Genomic DNA, 21,793 nt, shown 5'->3' with positions numbered 1-21,793 from the left:
CAGTGGAAGGTGTCCCTGCCCATGGCAGGGGTGGCACTGCATGGGCTTTGAGGTCCTTTCCAACCCAAACCATTCTGGGAACTGGGAAGCTCTGGGATTCCACCAAAACAGAACAGGGAGCTGAAAAATCCAGGAGAAGATGATCACGTTACTACTTCGATGAAGACAAAATCCAGGGATAAACTGCAGGGCAAGAACGTAGAAAACTTCACATTTTGGCTTTACTGGGGGCATGTTTTGGGGTGTTCTGATGGGTGTTTCTCCTTCCTCCCGTGGCTCTCCAAAGGCGCCAGGCTGAGTGTGCCAAGACTGCGAGGATCCAGATGGCTCTGCCCGCAGGAAAACCGGCTGGAGCCGCGGCCAACAACCTCTATGAGGAGCTTGGAGACAGCACCATGTGAGTATTCCTTGAGATCCATCCAGAAAAGCACTGCCAGGGCAACCTGGCATAGTGGGAGGTGTCCCTGCTCATGGCAGAGGGTGGAATGAGATGGGCTTTAAGGTCCCTCCCAATCCAAACTGTTCTGGGATTCTGGGATTCTATGAAATCGCTTCATGCAGTCTCTGTGCAAAAGGCTTTTCTTCATTCCCCAGCTGCTTGGGCTTCTCCAACATCCAGAAAAAGAAATAGGCTGACCCTGGATGGAGGGAAAAACCCAATTTAATCGTCTTGTAGTGCATGGCGGAACCTTTAAAAGGCTTCAGGTGGGCAAAAAGGTCTCACCAGATGGTTTTCCTAAGAGCAAGATCCTACAGCAGGTCATTGCTGCCAGGCTTGGATTCCTTGGCACATCCAGGCCAGCACTCCATATTTTCCAAAGCTGTTGAGTAAACACATCCAATAAAATTCATTCTTGTCCATTGCACACATACAAAATGATAATTCCCTGAAAACTGCTGCCCCAAATTCCCCATTTCCTGTAGTAAGAAGTGTTCGGTTTGTTGGGGGGTTTTTTGTTCTAGATTTAACCTGTTCAAATACTGAAATTAAAGGAACTATCAAGGCAGAGAAGCCCCTGGCAGCTCACTAAATGCATCTTTTACCTCTTACATGCTCATAAAATAATAATCTTGCAAGGCTGGCTCCCTTTTCATGCCTCTGTAAACCTGAAGTTGATGGACTCCAACAACAATTTAACTCGCAGTAGGAAAATATTCCAGCCAATTATTATTTGTCTGATACTGGGGGGGGTGTTGATAGGCTTTGCCACACTTCAGCTCTGTTTATACTTGAAAACTGAGGAACGCTGACGAGCCCAGCTTTAATAATACTTGGAGCAGGTAGGGAATGAATGGGTGGTGGAAGTGAGGATTGCTCTGTTTTCAATCATCATTCGTTTTGCCACAGAAGTTGAAATTTTCCACCTGCTGTGCTGGAGTTTATAAAATGTCACAGGTCCATGAGAAGGCTTTAACTCTTGGACAACTGGGTGCAGTCTCTGCATGTGGAATAATTCCAGGGCTTGAGCTTTTCTGGATAAATAGGGGGCTGAAAAATGCTGGGAGCAGGAACAGCTTCTCCCAAGGGCTGAATTTTTGCCTTTTGCCTTTGTCAAGTTATGCTTGGGCAAGAAGGGAGGGAAAATGTGTGGAGTAAAGTTTTTTGGAATGGGAACACTTCTGTTTGTGAGTTACATCTGTACCCTTATGCAGGGTAAAATTCACTTTTTTTTTTTAACACTAAACCAAATTTCTGCTAAACCCAGAAAAAGCCTCATTGTGCTTTATCTGCAAAGGTTTTTTTGGGGTTTAGTACTGCCCCAAAGAGGTGCCAGTTCCCAGATCTGCAGTGTTGACTTTGAGGCTTAGCTTTATGTAAATTTGGACAAAAAATAGTCTTTGTTGCACCAAAAAAGGTGCTGTAGTTGGAATATTTTCTCTCAGATGTCTTTGCGTACAACCAAGGCTTATTCATCATGCTGAGGAACTGATTAAACACAAAGATCCTTCAAAGATAAATCAAAATCCATAGGATTTTAAAGAAAATAACAGCCTTCAATAAATACAATTACAAATTAACTTTTTCTTTAAAAGTTTTCTCTTCTTTCTTGCCCGTTAAATACTTTACTGCAGGGCACAGGTATACCTTAGGAAATTCGCATTTGGGAAAAATCTTTTATTGCCATTTTTCATGAGTTTTAGTACAATATTCCCTGTTTTAGTTTTCCTAAGTCTGCCATCTTTCATTTGCAGTGTCTTGTTTGCTTTCTTTGGTGTTTATGGCAAATGAAATGGAGCAAAGCTCTTTAGTTTTAAATCTGCCTTGTCTCATTTTCATTTTTCCCTGTCTTTGGATCCATAGGCATCAGTAAGTAAGCTTCTTTCATTGTCTTAATATTTGTAGCTGGTAGAAATTAGTTAATTTTCCTTCCAGCGATTCCCATCCAACCTTGCAAGGTGAAGCTCATGTTTTATTTGTCCATTGAGCAGGAAAGACATTTACTGGGAAGTTCAAATACTTCTGTGCTTCTTTATCCCTCTTCTTGGAAGTAGACAGAGGAAGGGCGATTGCTGAACTTGAAGGGCATTATTTCTAAAGCCAAAGGGTCAAAAAAAGCCAAAGCAACACTGAGTGCATGAACAGAAGTTTGCTGGGAGTTCATGGATTTATGGCTGAATTTAAACCTTCCTTGGCTGTTAATTCCAGTGCCATGCAAGACCTGTAGAGTCTTTGAGTTCACAGAAACAGAACTCACTGCTCCTCAGTGATTGAAACATCTTCACACAAACAGAAAAACATTGTGGGGTCACCTCAGCTCTTGGAGGCCTCATGTGGAGTGAGGAAGGAGCTGAGGAGCTTTTGAAATAATCTGCTCCAGTGGCAGAAAGGTGGTGGCACCTTGCATGAGCCTTCTGCTGGAGAGGCTCCTTCAAGTTCAGAGTCGCTGCTGCTCTCTCCTCTCAGTAGGTGCAGTGCTTGGCTGACCTCAAAGGTGGCTGCTGCAGAATTCAGAGTCACTTTATAGCTCAGGGGCCCAGCACAGGCAGGACCTGGAGCTGCTGGAGAGAGCATCCAGAGCTCCAGGATGATCAGAGGGATGGAGCAGCTCTGCTGGGAGGAAAGGCTGGGAGAGCTGGGATTGTTCAGCCTGGAGAGGAGAAGCTCTGGGGTGACCTCACTGGGGCCTTCCAGTGCCTGAAGGAGCTACAGGAAACACAGAGAGACCATTTCCAAGGGATGGAGGGCCAGAACAAAGGGGAATGGCTTCCCAGTGCCAGAGGGCAGGGATGGATGGGATATTGGGCAGGAATTGTTCCCTGGGAGGGTGGGCAGGCCCTGGCACAGGGTGCCCAGAGCAGCTGGGGCTGCCCCTGGATCCCTGGCAGTGCCCAAGGCCAGGCTGGACATTGGGGCTTGGAGCAGCCTGGGACAGTGGAAGGTGTCCCTGCCCATGGCAGGGGGTTGGAGCTAGGTCATCTTTAAGGTCCTTTCCAATCCACACCCTGCTGGGATTCTCTAATTAGTGTAAAGTTAATTATTTGTATTCATTCTGCCCAGAGGAAGCCTTAGGCACACTCAGCTCTGGCAAACTGCAGTGCCTGGGGAGAGTTTATTCACTCCGTGGAGCTCTGCTGGGTGTTTTTTTGCAAATGGGAGAATGATCCCTGGATTCTGTACAGGAATTCCAGTCCTCCTGGCTCCCTGGACCATTAGGAAGCTGGGGGTTCCCTGCCTGGGTGGTCCCCTGATCAAAACAAAAAACAAAAGTCACGAAACAAAAGTGTTTTGTTACGAAATACAGACCCTCAGGGGACTTTTACATCTTAAATAACTTAGAGGGAAATTAAGATCTCTCAATTAACTCCTTCTAGGTATTTAAATTTCTCTTCCAGTTTTGCTAGGGAATATTTAACCACCAGAGGTTAATTTTTCATTAATTTGGATTTAGTTATATTTTCTGAGCTATGAAACACCACCACCAAAACCCACGGAACGATGTGACCAAGAGGTCTAAAACTTCATCTTCCAATATTCACAGAATCATGGGAAACTCCTTTTTTTCCTCCTATTCCTTTGCCAAAATTCAAACTTTGGTAGAGACAAGGCTTAGGATTTTTAAGTCAGAACTTGTATGAAAGTCCTGGATGTCTCTAAGTCACTAAAACCAGTCTTAAATGCTATTTTAATTTGTGCAGGTAGATGAGATTGCTACTGATGCTGTACTTTAGCTCTGCCTGACACAGGCCCAAATCTTAAATTTCTCACTGTTTGAGAGAAAAACAAGTTTCATTTCAGCCTGAGGTGAGCATTATTTAAAATAGGCCTCGCAGGGCACTTTTCTAGCAGGCACTGCGGGGCATTTTAAAATACTGTTTATTTTCAAATCTGCTCAGAAGGTTGTGGTATTAAAAATATTTGAGGGGGGAGGTTAATGAGGGACTGGGAGGTGACAGGTGAAGTCCAGAAAGTGGTGACACCTCCTACTTTTGGTGTAGAAATTTGATGTAACCCAACCACAGGGATTTTTAACTGGGTTCAACATGGTGAAGAGATGAAATTCAGACACACAAGAAATGAGATTCATTCACATATTGATACTTCGGGGATGTTTTGTGTCTCTGGGTGGATAGGGCACAATATTACCTGATAATTTGGAATTCTAAGAGGTCTTTTGAAGGAGACTTGGGTTTATTTTTGAACTTGCCAAGTAGCTACGCAGCTTCAAATTAAAACAAGCGGCAGCTTGTTTTAATTTTCCTTCCTTCCCCCTTAAAGAAGATGCAAAAGTAAATGTCTTGCCCAGTAGTAGATGCGCTCCTTCTGTTGGGTTGTAGCTTGCTAGAAGTGATTTAATGGCTCTGCTTCATGTCATAAGTTCTTTTTTTCTCTCTCTCATAAGTACCTATGTCCATGCATGTTTCCTCACATGTGATTATCTTCTTTTCTTTCAAGTCTTTTTCTTCTCTACCATTTCCAACAAAGCAGGGGAAAAAAGTCAGTCTTAGAAGAAGGAGACCGACAGAGAGTTATAAGCAGCTTTGCTTCCCGTGCTATAGAGGCTCACAAGCAATCCAGTATCAATGGATCCCTGAACAATAACCTCCCCAAATCCTCGAGTAACATCACTTTTTTGTCCGATGAGAACCCGCTAAGGACCCGAAACCCGTTGTACATGGAAGGTCCCCCTCAAAGCCCCGCTGCCGCAGGGTTCCTATGGAAAAGGAACAATGCTTTAGATACTCTTTCTCCTTCGAGACTGGTCTGGAGAGAGGCCTCTTTAGGGGGCAGCTACCGGGCGTGGACAGTGCCCACTCACCTGACCAGGAGACACACGCAGGGGTCCCTGGGTAGGCCGGTTATCATGGACCCCATCCAGTGGCAGCAGCAGAGACTCACGGCCAAGGAGGAAGGAGCTGAAAATCCGGATAGCAGTGACGATGTCAGCAGTCCACTCTTCCAAAGGATCAGTAGCCCCAAGCTGACTGTGAAGGAGAAGGCGAGGCAGTTCGAGGCGCTGCAGGAAATGAAGCAAGTGAGGTCTCCCGAAGTGAAATCCACGCGGTCGCCCACACACAGCGCCAGTGTCCAGGAGGGAGAGAATGCGCCAGAGCAGTCTCCCAAAAGTGTGGTGGCTTCTCCCCGCCTTCGCTCCTCGCCTGTGTCCTCTCCAACGCCTTGTGCTGAAGGAGTTGAAGCGGAGACTGCCGTGGTCCCCGCTGTAATCGTCACTCACCACGACGGCCCTGAAGAACATTCTCCTCCACCGACTCGCAAACCAACTCCTCCATCTTCTAGGATAAAGAAACCACTTTGCCAAAGTTTTCTAGCTCCTCAGACCAAAGAAGTTGTAGAAAGCATTCCAGACCCACCTAAAATTCCCCCACCTCCACCTCCACAGCTGCCACCTCCACTGCCACCACCACCTCCATCCCCTCCTCTGTTGCCACCACATCCTCCGCCTCCACCTCCAGTTTCTCTTCCTCCTCCTCCTCCTCCTCCTCCTTCTTCTTCTTCTTCTCCTCCTCCTTCTTCTTCTTCTTCTTCTTCTTCCACTCCATCTCCTCTTAGCACGCAGCTGCTGTCCCCTGCCAAGCATTCCAAATCCCCTGCCAAACAGCCAGCTGTCCCCGCCCCGGCCGCAGTGCCAGAGCCTCCTCCCCGCAGGGAGCTCAAAGGAATTCTTAAAAACATTCAGAATTTGGCCGCCATTGAGAAGTCGGTGGCCAACATGTACAGCCAAATAGACAAGAACCACCTGCTGCCCAAGCACGTCCCCAAGCTCAAACCAGCCCCGAGCCCAGAGCTCCCGACTCCAGAAGCCGCAGCCGAGCACAACCAGCAGAACGGGAACTTGAGCTGTGTTGTGGAGGAGCTGGAGAAACGCTTCCCCTCACAGTCTACAGCTCTGTAATGCTCATGGGTGGATGTTCCCTGCTTTCTTTGAGTGGGAGGACTCTAATGCAGCACACGGTATCTGCCTCAGACTCTCCAGGAATCCCGACTTTTCCCCCTTTTTCTGCTGTGCACCATGACTTCCCCACTCCCGATCCTAAATGGAGAGACGTTGTCTTTGCCGTTCACTCAAAAATTTGTGCTATAAAATATAACTCTCCAAGTCGTTTTCTCAGAACTACATCTTGCTGGTTCTTAGTCTGTTTACTGGAAGTTCTTGGGGAAAACTGTCCATTTTCACCCAAAGTTGGGGCATAGATGGCAGTGGGCTTGATACTTCTTTAAGCAGCCTTCACTGTAGGTAACATCAGTAAGATTTTCCTGTAGCTGTGATTGGAATCTCTTGCTATGCCCATAAAATGCCCCACCTGGAAGGAATCTTCTGCCGCACATTGGGTGTCAAAGCAAGGAAGGCCTGGGAGCAGCAGGCTCAGCTTCGGTGAGCCGGGTTATTGGGTGGGCCTTGAGCAACCTGGGATGGTGGCCCTGGCCATGGGATGAGCTTTAAGGTCCCTTGCAAGCCAGGCATTCCATAATTCCATACTGCATCTCCCTATTCTGGGGGCTCTGCTCTGCTGACGTTTTCTGGCAGCTCAGTTCCTATGTCCAGTGAGAAGAAGGGTTTGCTTTTGTTTCTCAGCAAACGTGGCTGTGTCCCCACTCCTGTTCTTCATCTTCTGCCTTCCATTGCATTTTTTTTTATATACTCTAACTGCATGTGAAAAGTTTTTATTTTGTAAATTCCTTTCATGTACAAAGCATTTGTTGTTTGTTTTTTATGATTGTGCATGTGCATGTTGTTGCTGTCTCTCTTTAATTTCCATGCTGGTCTGTCACGAGCTGAAACATCTCAATTAAACTGTAATAAAGTCACTCTGATTAGTATCACCAGGTGAAGGTTTTCCAAGTGCTTGTAAAAATCCACGCAATGTGGATTTACTTACCAACTTTTTTGCTCACAGGCATCTAAATCAGATCTTTACATAAAATATGTCGATTATAAATGTTTATGTAAAGTAAATTAGATTGTCCTTTGAAAAAATGGTAAGTAAAGGCAGTTTGGGTATTTAAATGCTTGGTTCAACTTTCAAGTTTCCTTTCAGTCCTTTACCAAAATCTGAAAAGTTTAAGATGAAAACTTTGAAAACCATGTTGGGAAAGGCAGATATTACCTAATGAAGCAAAACTAAAATGCCAGTTCGGTATCAGTGTTGCAATTCTGAGCACAAAGGTAACAAATTCTTTGTCAGGCTTTTTATCAGACTCAGCATTTCCATGGTGCTTGGCTTTTTCTCTTTTCTCCTGTTTTTATTGAAGTCTGCAGTTAGGACATGCGTGGATGCTTCAGTCAGAAGTTGCTCAAGGTAGTTCCTCACTTTTTGCCCCAGTGCCAAACTCCATGAACTCCATCCCACAATTTCTGCTGATCCATTAGAATTTTCCTTTACTTAAAACCCTTGTTGGGCTAGGCTGTAGGATCAAGGTAGGTGTAGGAGTAGCTAAACGTGTAAGGGCAGGGATTATCCATCCTATTTTTTCTGTAACAGAATCTGTGTCATTTATGGGATGTGCACAGTTTTGGTGCTCAGTTCTCCAAGGGTGGCACGACTGCAGTGTTACAATCAATTTCCCAAAGCTCAGCACCTATTAGGTAGAGAATTGTTAGAATTGAAGAGCCAGAGTGGGAATATGATTTAAATGTTTCCCTCTGTGTCCCGGCCATGCTCCTGGCAAGGGGACAGTGGGAAGAGGGCAGAGATGGGCATGAAAAAGTATCAGGCTGCTCATGTTCAGAGTGGATCAACCCCAAAGTCAGAAATTAAAATTGAAGTGCCCAAGTCCCACATTAGAGCTTGTAAAGAGCTGCTGTTGTGCAGCTCTTTACATCCCCAGTGAAATATGACACAAATAAGATGTGATTTTGTGGTCTGTAAGGTCACACAGCAGAAGTGGAGCTGTCGAGTCATTCACAGCATAAACTCCAACAGTCCAGTTTGGCTACAATTATTTGGGATGTTCCTTAAGAAGAAAGAGTGGCCATCACACAGAAGCTCCACTTTAAATATTAAATTTCATTGTTTCAGAAGGGTCTGGGAGGGGGTCATGGCATCAGCTCTTTACTGATGAGCAACATTTACTTTCTCCTTCTGGAAATCTTGATGAAGTTGAAAACTTTACAAAACTGGCTTCATTTTGTCTGGATATAACACAATCTTTGTTCTCCTGCTGGCTTTTTTAATAGTCTTTGTTAACAAAATGAATTTTATTAGACTGGGAAAGAGGAAAGAGGCTGTACCAGGGGAGTTCTGTCCCACTGAGATGTCTGGGTGCTGCAGAGGGAATTGTTTTAAACCAAAAGAGGAGGAGTTTAGATGAGATGTTAGGAAGGAATTGTTCCCTGGGAGGGTGGGCAGGCCCTGGCACAGGGTGCCCAGAGCAGCTGGGGCTGCCCCTGGATCCCTGGCAGTGTCCAAGGCCAAGTTGGACACTGGGGCTTGGAGCAGCCTGGGACAGTGGAAGGTGGGTGGAGGTGGAAGAGGATGAGCTTTAAGGTCCTTTCCAACCCAAACCATTCCATGATCCCATGGTACTGCAGTTCTGCAGCGCTACGAAGGATTAGATCCAATATAGGAGTTGGTAGCAAGTTGAGCATCTGTAATAATTTCTGTTTAGATATAATTTACCCCTCTCACATTGTCTGATTTGGTCAGTTGGGGTCTGATGTGACTCTTGATATAGCTCTCATTCTTTCATCGTCAGCTTGACGGGGCCAAGTCCTGAGCAGGAGCAGAGATGGCATCAGTGGAGAGCTCTTCCAATGCAAAGCTGGAATTTCATCACAGTGTTATCGTTACTCATCCTCCTTCCCAATTTGTTCTCTGCTCCAGCTCTGATCTGCAGGAAATCTCCATTTTAGGAGCCGGGGCAAACTGATAAGTAGTTGCTCCCTCTGAATATCTGTAGTATTTGGGATTTGTGACGATTTTGCTTTAAATATGAAAACAGATCTAAGTTGTGGAAGAGCAAACACCTGCTGGGGTGTCAGGAATTGGGGAAATGCTGCTTTAGGCAAATCCCAGTCCCTTTAACCTCTTTCAGCAGTGAAAGGTCGGCACATCTTGTCCATGTGAGTTCATTCTGCCTTTGTCTCTCCCCTTAAGTACCAGCTCTGTGTGCTGGCTGTCCCGTTACCCCACATCCTCACAGGCTCCACGGCTTCGCTTCCCATTCCGCAGGGAAGATTTCCCTCTGACTGACTGCAGCAAAGTCTGGCTGAGAACATTTCCCAGAAGCAATCCCTCCCTCTGTGGAGAGCTTTAATTCCTTCCTGGAAATAAATGATGTTGTTCTGACCTTTGTCTGTGTGCCAGAATAGATCCTGGTGCTGTATTGAGTGAATGGGTATTTTCTGTCTTTCGGGGACCTTTTTTTCCTTCTAATCATGGCCACACAAAACTACTCGAGCAATATCAGCAAAACTCAGCATGGTGCTATTTTTATGAAAGCTGAATTCCAAATTTAATTAGAATTGCTCATATTATGCTTTTAATCTGCAATATAGTGCAATTAAGAGTAATAGGCTTCCTTCTCCTCAGACTTCCTCTATCCAAAGATTGTTGTAGGCGATATGGAAACTAAATCCAGCGTTCCTCGAGTGGGCTTTGAAAAGTCAGATCATCTTTGGATGATAAATCTTCATTTCAGCTGGCCATGAGGTTTCTATTACATAGGCGACAGCATTAATTCAATGCTGATAATCAATTCCATGTGCTGAATATTAATAGGAAGATTTAGAGATGAGGATATTAAAGAATTAAAAGGATTTCTCTGGTCTTTATCATTTATTTAGTGTAATTAAAGACTTCCTCATGACTGCTGGCTGTGTCCTAGGATAAGCCTAACATAATTTTGAGCATTTACCCTTTCCTTCTTAAAAACCATAATACAAATAATCCAGACTTATCCTTAAGAAAAATTCAAAGGCCTAAATTGTTGTTCTCTAGTTTTGCTGAAGTCATTTCAATTTTCAGGCACAAAATGTGAAAATAGAAAACTTGATAGGCATAAATGCATTGGTCATGCCCAGGAATGGCTCCAAGAAAATGAATTAAACCAACAATAAATTCCCAATAAGATCAGAAGCGCAAAGCCTGTGGCAAAATAAGCACAGATAGCAAAAAGAAAAAAGGAGATTTAACTCCCCCCTACTGAGCAAATGTTAGGAAAGGTGTAATTGGAATAATCATGTTGGTACAAGAAATTAGTAACACAAGCTCCAGGGCAACTCCTGATGGATACAGAAAGTCCAGGAGTAGAAGAGAAGTTGTTTCACTGCTTGAGCAGAGGTGTGAGGGAACAGGGTTCCCTCCCAATCCCCCTTTCCATGTGCTGAGTCCCTTTGGATGCACTGGCTCTTGGGGATTGGGGGTTTCTCCTCATCATTTCACAATCTAAAGCAAGAAAAGAGCCCTAAGCTTCTCCAGCCTTTCCCATGCAATGATCCCTGTGTCCAGAGCAAACCCAAAGAAAACCATATTTGATGTTAGAGATGTGTATTTCTTTCCATGCTAATTACATTTCTAATTACATTCTCTTTCACCCCTCTCCAGCGAGAATGGCAATGTGCATCTTTGTGCAGGCTCACAGCATTATCCTAATTTATTTCTTTTCTTTTTCTGGCTTCTAGGCGAGGATATGCACAGCAAGAGGTAAGGCTGGTGCCCAATCACCTTTAAAATGTTAATTACACCAACGTGCTTTTGCTGTGCAGCCCAAGAGTGTGGGCAGCAGGGGAGTGGGGGATTCTCCCCTTCTGCTCTGCTCAGGTGAGACCCCACCCGGAATTCTGTGCACAGTTCTGGTGCCTCCAACACAAGAAGGACATGGAACTGTTGGAGCAGGTCCAGAGGAGGCCACTGAGTTGCTGAGGGAACTGGAGCACCTCCCCTCTGGAGCCAGGCTGGGAGAGCTGGGGCTGCTCAGCCGGGAGAGGAGAAGGTTGTGTGGAGAGCTCACAGCTCCTTCCAGGGTCTGAAGGGATACAGGGAAACTGGAGAGGGACCCTGCAGCAGGAACTGGAGGGACAGGACACAGAGAATGGCTTCCCAGTGCCAGAGGGCAGGGATGGATGGGAGATTGGGAAGGAATTGTTCCCTGGGAGGGTGGGCAGGCCCTGGCACAGGGTGCCCAGAGCAGCTGGGGCTGCCCCTGGATCCCTGGCAGTGTCCAAGGCCAGGCTGGACATTGGGGCTTGGAGCAGCCTGGGACAGTGGAAGGTGTCCCTGCCATGGCAGGGGGTGGGATGAGCTGAGTTATAAGGTCCCTTCCATCCCAAACCACTCTGGGATTGTGTGTTGTGGAACTCCTGGGTACTGGGTGCTTTAGAGACCAGAAATTGAAAGTGATCCAAGAAGTTGATGAGGCGTAGATCCCTTGGGGGCTGAGATCCATTGTGGCACGGGTGCGACCTCCAGCTCCGAGATTGCTGCTTGACCATTCCACGCCTGCTGTGTTTTCCAGTGTCACACCCAGTCACCTGGCAGGCAGGGATGGGGCTCCACGGACCTTCCCTGCAGCGCTCTGAGATCTGCTGCTCCTGCAGCATCACTTTGTCCAGCAATGAAACTGAGGGAGAAGAGTTTCCTTCAGAACAATCTCATTCAATAATTGGAAAGTTCTCCAAAATACGTTTCTATCATAAAGGCTGATATTTGCTGATTTTTTTTCTCCCTTTGCACAGCTGGTTTGTGTCTCTTAATTCAGACAGAGAATTTGGTTCTCTTGGCCTCTGGTAGAAGTTCTTGAGTTAAATATTTCAGACAATCATCACAAAAACTGGGAATTTGATTTTATATTTAGGCAAAAGAAATGGTGGGCTGTAAAGGGATTTTACTGCAGCAGGTGCTCTGTGTTCTCACAGGGTATGGAAGTATCCAGCTGCCTGCCATAAAAAAACTTTAAAGGACCTGTGGTTTCAGCATTTATTACTAATCTTAGACACCAATCACCTGCACTTTAATTGTTGTTGCCTAATTAACCTCCTTCTCATTTTCTCTTGTAGCAACAGCAGTTGCTGAGACCTTCTCTTCTCAGACCAGAGGTACCACTATTTTTCATTCCTTAATTATTCTATAAGTTTTGAAATGGCTTTTACATCATTCTCTAATGAAAACTCGTCTGGCTCAGGTAATTTTTCCCCCTAGCTCTTCCATAAAAAGTAAAGTTCTGGCATTGTAAGCCCAGTTATGTTATTTTAATTAAATACCTTAAATTTACTGCGTCTTGGTACTTCCAAGGCCAGGTTGGACAGGGCTTGGAGCACCCTGGGATAGAGGAAGGTGGGACTGGATGGGCTTTAAAGTCTCTCCCAAACCACTCAGGGATCTGTGATTTTCCCCATGAGCATCTTACAGTGGCTCACACGGGCTTCATCCCACAGTTCCAGATTTCCAGACAGAATTATTTCATTGCTCTCCAACTGCCATCTGATTTTTTCCGAGTGTCAGTCAGCTGCTGATGGATTATTGCAGCTGGAGCTGAGCTGAGCAGTTGGTGCTGGAAGCTTTAGCATCTTGCTGTGCAGTGCAATTGCAAACCTTTCTATTTCCAATCTTTTAGCCCCAAAATTGTTTCCAGAATAAGCAGTAAAAGCCAGAGTGAGACATTGCTATTTTTGTGCTACAGGATGGGGATCATTTTTGCAGTCAGAAGAAGTAATTACATCATAAGGAATAATAATATCAGTAGTTACATTTGGGCCTTTTTCACACTGTTTGCACTCAATCAGTGTTTCTCTTTTCCAGGAGTTAAGTATGGAGTCTGGAATTGATCCAGGGCAGGAATACTACGGCCAGGATTACTACAGTTATGAGCATGGGTATAGTTCCATTTTTCCTCTTTATTTCTGAAAGTGCTGCTTTTCCAGGCTGGTGATGTTTATTATTCCAGCAGTTAATCGTGGGACCTCCCTTCACCTCAGGATGACTTTAATCTTTGTGTCCACAAAGGCGGGAACAGACAACAAAACTCTTTGCAGAGGTTAAGGGGGTATTTGATAACTCCCTGCTCCTTTAGTAATGGCATTTTCCCCTTGCAGAGTGCACAGCCCATCTCTCAGGCTGGCTTTACATCCTTTGTGTGTGTATTTCTGCTGTCTGGGAGATTAATTTCCATCACCTCCTCCCCTCCTGAGTTCAGGTATTAATCCTTTCTTCTCCCAGTTCCCACCCAGCCACTGGCCTTTTAAATTTCCCTCAAAAAACACCATCCTGCCTCGTGGCCTTTTAAATTTCCCTCAAAAAACACCATCCTGCCTTGTGGTATTTTGAATTTCCCGCAAAAAACACCATCCTGCCTCATGGCCTGTTAAATTTCCCTCAAAAACTGCCATCCTCTCTTGTAGCCTGTTATTTTCCTTCAAAAAATGCCAACCTGCGTTGTGGCCTTCTGAATTTCCCTCAAAAACCCCATCCTGCCTTGTTCTGATAAAGCCCATCGGACTGCAGGCTCTTCAGGAATTACCTGGCATTCTCCAGAACTGATCCCAGGGAAGCTGCTCTTTTATTCCATGGTTATTAAGAAAGATCCCCCCAAAAACTCAGGTGTATTGAAGGAAGGTTGATGCACTTAGTGGGGTCTTGACTGATCCAACAGACCTCAAAATTCAGGTCGCCCTGAAGGGCTTGTGCCCATTGGAACAGGAGGTTTGGGATTTGGTTGCCGCTAAGGAAAGAAGGGAGAGGGAAACAAAAGGAAAGCCGTTCCCATCCCTCTGGATGTGAATGTGTGCACTGATGGCTGCGTGATGAGAGGTGTGAGCCCATTTGGGCCCACCCTGAGGAGCTGTGGTGTCCCTGGCAGGTACGAGCTGCCGCAGTACGGGAGCCGCCGGCGCCTGCTGTCCCCGTCGGGGATGTACGACGAGTACGGCGAGGTCGTGGTGGAGAGTGATGGTGGCTACTACTACAGTCCCCACGGGCCAGCAGCAGAGGAGGTAAGGAACAGACTCTGGAGGGCTCCTTCTGTCCCTGCAACTGCTTGAAGGGCCACCAAGCCTCATCAGGTGTACACTGGAATTGGTTAGAATTAGGTTTTTTATAGATCAGTGTTAAGCATTGTTGGCCCTTCTGAGGGCCTGTAAAGTTTGCCAGCATAAAATTCCTTTTCGTTTTCTAGGCACAAAAAGGAATTGCTGAGTTTCATCTGGTTTTAGTTCAAAGAACAATCCACTTAGACTTAGGTAATTCATATCATTACCAAATGAGGAAACCTTCCAGTATTTGAAGGGGCCTACAGGGAAGCCGGAGAAGAACTCTTCAGCAGGAACTGGAGTGACAGGACAAGAGGAATGGCTTCAGACTGGAAAAGGGAAAATTTAGATGGGATACTGGGAAGGAATTGTTCCCTGGCAGGGTGGGCAGGCCCTGGCACAGGGTGCCCAGAGCAGCTGGGGCTGCCCCTGGATCCCTGGCAGTGCCCAAGGCCAGGTTGGACACTGGGGCTTGGAGCAGCCTGGGACAGTGGAGGTGTCCCTGCCCATGGCAGGAGGTGGAATGGGCTTTGAGGTCCCTTCCAACCCAAACCATGCTGTGACTCTGTGAGTCCATTACTGATATTCCTCTGACTTTTCAAGGAAAAAAACGGTACCTAAACTCATTTGTCATAAAGTTCACAATGAAAACCAAAAAAATAGGAAATGTCAGTCGTAATCAGAAGAAAGTCAATACATTTATTTTGAGAAAAAAGTTCAATTTGTATAAATGCCAGATCTTAATCCACTATTAAATGAGAAGAGAGAACATTTCAGTGTTTTCCCCATTTCAGAGTAAGGTAGTTGTGCACTTCCAGCCCATTCTACAACTCCCTAAAACTCTAAAATTCCAAAACATTCCCCATAACTTCGTTAAGAAAACTTCTAAACCAGGTAAGTTCGTTTTGGTGCTGGGAAATAAATGTTGCATCTATTCCTACCCTATTTTAAGGTACAGGTTTTCATAATAACTCTCTTTCAAGTGGTAATCAATTGATTTTCATAATTTGCAGGGCATGAGTCCAGTCAGAGGCCCTCCCAGCAGAGGGATAAGCCAGGCAGCAGGGCCTCAAATGGAAGGGAGACCTGTAGGTGTTGGGATGGACCTCAGCCGTGGTCCTGGAAGAGGATTTAGGAGCAGCCAGGGAAAAAGGAGGCTAAAGGGAGTGATGCATTTAAGTCGTGTGGCAGTCAGTGCCCACAAACCTGTAGGAAGAGCTGAGTCTGCTCGTTCCCGGTGGAAGAGAGCAAAGATATTCCCGATGATCCTGCAGAAAGTGAAAGGTAGGAAAGATTCCAGCTATGCCAAGCTGCTGTCGGCTCGCCAAGCGGACGGGGACAAACCCATGATGATCAGGGGAAGCTACTTCCAGAAATCCACGGATGACAGGCCCTCCATGAGGAAACTAAACCACGTGTTGAAGCGCATCAGCGTCTCCAGGAAATTCCAGGAGGGCCTTGGCAAGGATTTGGCGCGTGGAGAGGAAGGGTCTGAAAGGGAGGAAGCCAAGTCGGGGGTTTCGATCAGTATCACGGCAGACAGCGAGCAGTCGGACAGCGACTACGAGAGGAGGACGAGGAGGAGGAGGCGCACCTCGGATGAGTCCTCTGAGAAGAGCAGCAGCTCCGGCTCCGAGTCGGAAGACAAAGACTACTTGAAAATAACCCTGGATCAGGATGAGGCCACGGAAAGCACCGTGGACTCGGATGAGGAAACGGGGGATTTGGGGGATTCCGATGACGAGTCTGAATCCAGCTCCAGCAGTGAGTCAGAGGAGGACTCGTCAGAAGAGGACGATGATGAGGTAGACTCTGAGAGCGATGAAGATGGCAGCATGTCCAAGAGCTCATCCTCACGGAGCTCCTACAGCAGGACCAGTGAGTCCAGCAGCAGGAGAAGCACGGAAATGTCCAGTGTGAAAAGCTGGGCAGGCAGCTCCCGTGGCAAATGCTCCAGCCAGAAATCCGTGAGCTCTACCACCTCAGGTAGCGACAGGGACACGAGCTACAGGAGAACCTCAGGATCCAGCTACAAGAGCAAAACCTCCTCTGCCAGCGTGGAAATAGAGGACACCATAGAAGAGGTGTCAGAAGAAGAGGAAGAGGCAGAGGAGACAGCAGATAACTCAAACAGGGCGGATTCTAAAACTGCCAAGGCAAAAGCTGCTGCTGCTGGAGAGGGCAAGGGAGGACAATCAGCTGTTCCTGGTGAGGAGAGCGAGGAGGAAAGTGCAGAGGAGGTTGATCCAGAGGACAGTGACAGGGAGGACACTGCCAGTAAGAATGAATCTTCTTGCCTAGACAGTGAAATCAGCGCGACTTCCAAAGGTACCACAGGGGCAAAAAGCTCAGGCAGTGCCACGTCGGGGAAAACCACCACGTCCCCTGGGACTGAGACTCAGAGCTCTGACACCAACAGGAAAGGAGCGAAATCACAGAAAAAGGTGTCCCAGGAAAGCAGCCAGTCCCAGGGTACTGGAACTGCGGAGTCAGAGGCCACGGGTGACTCCACCTCCTTCTAAAGAGGAGTGACAGTAGGTGATGGTTTGCAGTGAGGAGTGCCTTTGCTTGCTGTGCCTTCAGTGTGGTCTTTCCTAAGCGATGCTCACGGGCTGCAGACAGCCAAAAGGAGAGGGCAAAGCTTATTGATCCAGCATTTCACTGTCCTTGGGAGAGAACTGTGGAAAACCAACCTAATTCCAGCCCTGTGGATATATACATATTAAAAAATTATGTATATACACATACACACACTAGAGGTATACTGTCATAGATGTAGAAAGTTCAGTTTTCATGGAGCAATGAAACATGGGATTTAGGGAAGAACAGGAATGAGGAGGAGGATGTAAAGATTTTAAAGTCATCCATGTTTTCATCTTAGACATTAATGCCATATAATAACACGTGCTAATCTTCAGGTGAGTTCTCTGCTGTCATGGTCAGCTCTGTTTGCAGGGAGGACAAGTGGAATTGCAGCAAAACAACATTCCCAAAATTGCAGGGGATAACTGGGAGAGCTGGGATTGGGCTGTTTTCTGGATCACAGGATTCAGGTTACAAACACCAGTGATGCACGAGCCAGGAATGCTGAGGCAGGAGGACCAAGTGAGCTTGGTCAGGAGAGGAAATGGATTACATTTCCCAGCCTCTGCCCTTCCCACCTATCACCGTACAGTGGTTTTGTTTTATTTTATTTTTTGTTTTGTTTTATTTTATTTTATTCTGTTTTTATTTTATTTCATTTCACTTCATTATTTTATTTCATTTCATTTCATTTCATTTCATTTCATTTCATTTCATTTTTTATTTTGTTCAAACATCTCTTTGAACTAGATCCATGATCACTGACCTGCCCCTTTGCATCCCCACACAGCACAGCGTTGTAGCTGCACACAGTGTTTTAAAGTAAATCCCACTTAAACCAAGCAGGAATAGATCCACTGGAATATATCCATGTGAAGAACATTGTCTCTCTTTGCCAGGAACAATAAAATAGGCATCTAAGTAATTTTTACCAAGTGTGACTTCTCAAAACCTTAACATTTATCACCTATTTGTACCTTGCATGATTTTCTTTCTCTCAAAACTGGCTTTTCTCTTGTTCCTGTGTGTGTTTTGTAGTGGGGGTTAACCGTGATGGCATCTTAGTGTTTGAATTACTCATTCAAGAAGGGTAATAGTTCTTTTCAGTGTGCTGCAAGGAGGCATTTCTTTTTAAAAGATCAATTATAAATTATAATACCTAGTGGGGGTTGTGTGCTCACCACAGAGGGATTACTGCTGCTACAAAGTCACAGCAGTGTGGCACTTTGCATTAAAAAAAATACGTAAGTTATATAAACCTAAAATCTGGTTTCTCCACTGTCTTCCCGAGCATCCCACCTGCCTGGAATATTTACAAAGCCTTACACAGAGCTGTTCTGTTTTTTAACCAGCCAGTTTTGCCAGCGCTCTGCCTGAGAATTTCCCTGGTGTATGTCGCGGGATTTTCTCTGCTGGATGTGTGGTGCACACAAAGCAGAGCTGCCCAGTGCATGGAATTCACAATGCAAGGGAAGAAAACTTCCAAGGCCTTCCTAGAGTTTATACCTTGGAGTGGTTTCTTAAAAGGATCTCTCACACAGTGGCTTCCTCCTCGGTGCAAAACTGATAGAAATTGATGAGTTACTAATTAATTAACAGAAAGGGCAGGGAAATGAAGAAACAGTGCTGGGTTGTCCTCACACTTCTCTTTGTTGTCCAACAGTGGGCCAAAAAGAAGAGGATCAAGTTGGTGGTGGACCCGGAGTACGAGACCAGCTCCACGGGCGAGGAGAGCGCTCCCGACCCCAGCCAGAGGAGCCGGATGAGCACCCCCGGCGTCCAACCCAGCGGCAACGGCAACGTCTACATCGCCCAGAACGGCTCCGTGGTGCGCACCCGCCGCGGCTGCCTCGGCAACAACCTCAAAGTCACGTCCCCGGTGAGGCTGGGGAAGCAGTTCAAGAAGCTGGACAAGCTGGCGGTGACGCACGAGGAGAGCGTCCCGCTGAACACGTTGTCCAAGGGACCGTCCCCAGGCGACAAAATGAACTCCAGGCCGTGCAGTGTCTCCTTTTCCTCTACTATAGGGGCCGAAAATGCAGTGACAAAGGCTGGGCCGGCCAAACTGAAAAGCACAGATGAGCAGGAATCGGTTGTTGACCACGAGGATGTCAAGGAGCCCTTGGAGTCGCACAGTGAACACACACAGTCCGACGAGGAGGAGCTCTGGATGGGCCCTTGGAACAACCTCCACATACCAATGACAAAACTGTGATTTTAGTTGATTTTTTTAGTTTCATTTTTACTTCGGTTTATAATAAACTGCGCTTTTTATTGTCACCCAGGGGCAGACGTACGGAGTTTGTATGGTGCACATCCGTTGTCCACGACAAACGGCACGCTTTAAAATTCCCAGAAAAAATTTGCACTCACATTTGGACCGATCCATTGTCCTCCCCAGTTCTGACAGGCTCCCATCTCACTAAACACTACTTGGTTTCGATTAATGAGTTCTTTTTGGATCTGGAGTTCTTGTTTAATAAACAGTAAACTACTAATAAATGCACAGCCCCCTTTGGTTTAACCCTCCAGACAGTTCTATACCTGCCTGGCTTTGTTTTTCTGTATGGTACTTGTGGCTCTACTGTCTAGATTTGGGAATTGTCTGTTTATGGTCAAGATTCATATCCAGAGCTCTGCCTTCTGACCTCAGAGTAATAAATTCAAAATAAACCCATCCAAGTCAATGGAGCAAATCCTCGGCTGCTGCTGAAATTTGAGTCCCAATTCCAAAGTCAGAGCAATTTATGCAAACAATGCCCAGCTGGCAGTTACGGAATCAGAATTCCTGACATTACAGTGCTGCCACTTAGAAAAGTGCAAGAGAAGCTGAAATAAGATAAAAATTGCAACGAGGAAGGCAATGTGTAGCAATTAATCTTATTCAGAGCTACCTGGCCATGGTTTGTTCATTTTCTTTTGTAAATTAGCTTGTTCCAATTTTCTTCTCCAGTCAATTTTTCATCTTTTCATCTCTTCCCCCATCAGTTCTGTTTGCTTCTTTCCACAACCTTTAGGTGCAGTTTTTATGCTCCATCAGTAATTGTCATCCTATGGCTGTGTTCCTCTGGAATAAAGCAGGATGATCCACGAGCCTGTGTGATAGTGGGAGGCACTAAAGAGTAATTAATGGGAAGAGGACGGATCCATTCCCAAGCCCAACTGGCTGCTGGGTTAAGTAGTGCCATCACCATTCCACTTTGATCACTTTGAACACAAACCTGCTGCAAAGACAAATGGATCCCACAGGGAAGAGGAGAAAAAGGGAATATTTTGTGAGGTTAACATGCACAGAGAGATCTGGGAAGGGCAGAGGGTCTCAGGACACACACACATAGAGTTGTTCCAAAATTTTAGTACTCATTACATGTGAAATACACGACAAATTTGGGAACCTGGTTACAGCTCCTGCTTTTACCTCGAAGTTTTGAGTGTGCTGTGTCCCAGCTTGGGCAGGGAGCTGAGAATTGTCACTGTTTGTTGTCACCACCACCCAAAAAAGACAAAGCAAAGCGGTTTTCTCCAGTGTGAAGCAGCAAAGGCAAAAAGCAGAACCACGTTCACACGAGAAAAGTGTCCTGTTGTGTTGTGCAAACCTTTCCGGGGTAAGACCAAACCAATCGTGAGAACAACCTGGATTCCTCTGGAAAGATTGGAAGAGCCAACAGATGAATGTGTGTAATTAATAAGGAAGGGATTGGCATCACCACTCTCTCCCCGTTCCACAGCTGAGGCCTCACCACGGGGTCTGGCTGAGGACGGATCCGCTCTGGCGGTGAAAGGACTTTGTGCTGCTGGGGCTCTGTTGGTTTTCCCTTTGCCCAGGGAAATCCCTGGGAGTGTCTGTCTTTGGGAGCTGTCTGCGTGTGGTGTCGATGTGACCCCTCTGTCCAATACCTCCTTCTCAAGCTGAGCCTTCTGACCAAATATTCTGAGCAATGGTGCTTGTTTTTAGGCATGAGAAATGCACTGTAGCCTCTCACACGTGGGAAAAACAGAACACCGGGAGTTTCTTTTCCCTAATTCCTTTTTCTTGGCACATTTGCACTTGGGACCGGAGCTAAAGCAGCTGTTTGGAGTTTAGCTGGAGGCTGGACATACAGATAAGACTGATGGAAGAAAGAAAAAAAAATCTATTCTTTGAAATAACGAGTAAAGTGTTATATTTTAATCCTGTTTAAGACACTGTTATTATTTCACTGCCTCACTTTTTATTGCAGAGTCTCTCAGTTCTGTCCTTAATATTCATTAGGGTTTTTAGAGAAACGCTTTCTCCCAGTTTTCTGAGGGAAAAAGAAGTTGTTTCTTTATTTCTAGAGCAACTACAGCAGCTGTAGCTCTGGGAAGGATGCTGGGGCTGGACACCAGTGGTCAGTAGTGCTGTCCATGCTTATCCAAGGGAAATCTCTTCCCCACCAGCTCCTTTGTGCTGTCCAGGTGCTCAGAGCATCTCCCACAGTGCAGAGATCAGAAATCCCACCTTTTTTTCAGCAATGGGGGGCTGCGTTGTCTAAAATTAACTCAGTTTTAGCTAAACCTTCAAAACTGGGAACACTTTGGGGAAATCTTTCTTGGGTGCACAAGATTTGGGGGGTTGGGGGAGGGGTATTTTTTTTCTCTTTTATTTTGTGGTGGTGTCATTCTGTCAATTAATACAGAATTCCAGCCTTTGCTTTCTGGGGATGCCATTCCATGAATAACTCCAGCTTTAGGCCGTGAGCAGGCGCTGGCAGCCAGAACAAACAGCAGGAACCTCACAGATTGATCCAGTAAAAAAAAAACCTTTT

At 46.0% G+C, this 21,793-nt stretch overlaps 1 protein-coding gene across 19 annotated transcripts in view; it reads left to right on the top strand.

Moving 5' to 3' along the window:
- The window catches only part of PCDH15 (protocadherin related 15), a 684,600-nt gene extending 663,418 nt beyond the window's left edge, over positions 1–21,182 (top strand). For 9 of the 19 annotated variants that reach the window (XM_032115574.1, XM_032115575.1, XM_032115582.1 and 6 more), the window contains 3 exons: positions 287–397; positions 2,303–2,308; positions 4,895–7,478. In XM_032115574.1, the coding sequence (XP_031971465.1) occupies positions 287–397; positions 2,303–2,308; positions 4,895–6,353 (1,576 nt within the window). In that variant the 3' untranslated portion in view covers positions 6,354–7,478. The other 10 variants (XM_032115591.1, XM_032115590.1, XM_032115588.1 and 7 more) reach the window with 7 other exon arrangements.
- The last annotated feature ends 611 nt before the right edge of the window (positions 21,183–21,793 follow it).

Source organism: Corvus moneduloides, chromosome 8, assembly GCF_009650955.1.
Source record: "Corvus moneduloides isolate bCorMon1 chromosome 8, bCorMon1.pri, whole genome shotgun sequence".
NCBI lineage: Eukaryota > Metazoa > Chordata > Aves > Passeriformes > Corvidae > Corvus > Corvus moneduloides.
This window is presented reverse-complemented; position numbering and strand designations above follow the sequence as displayed.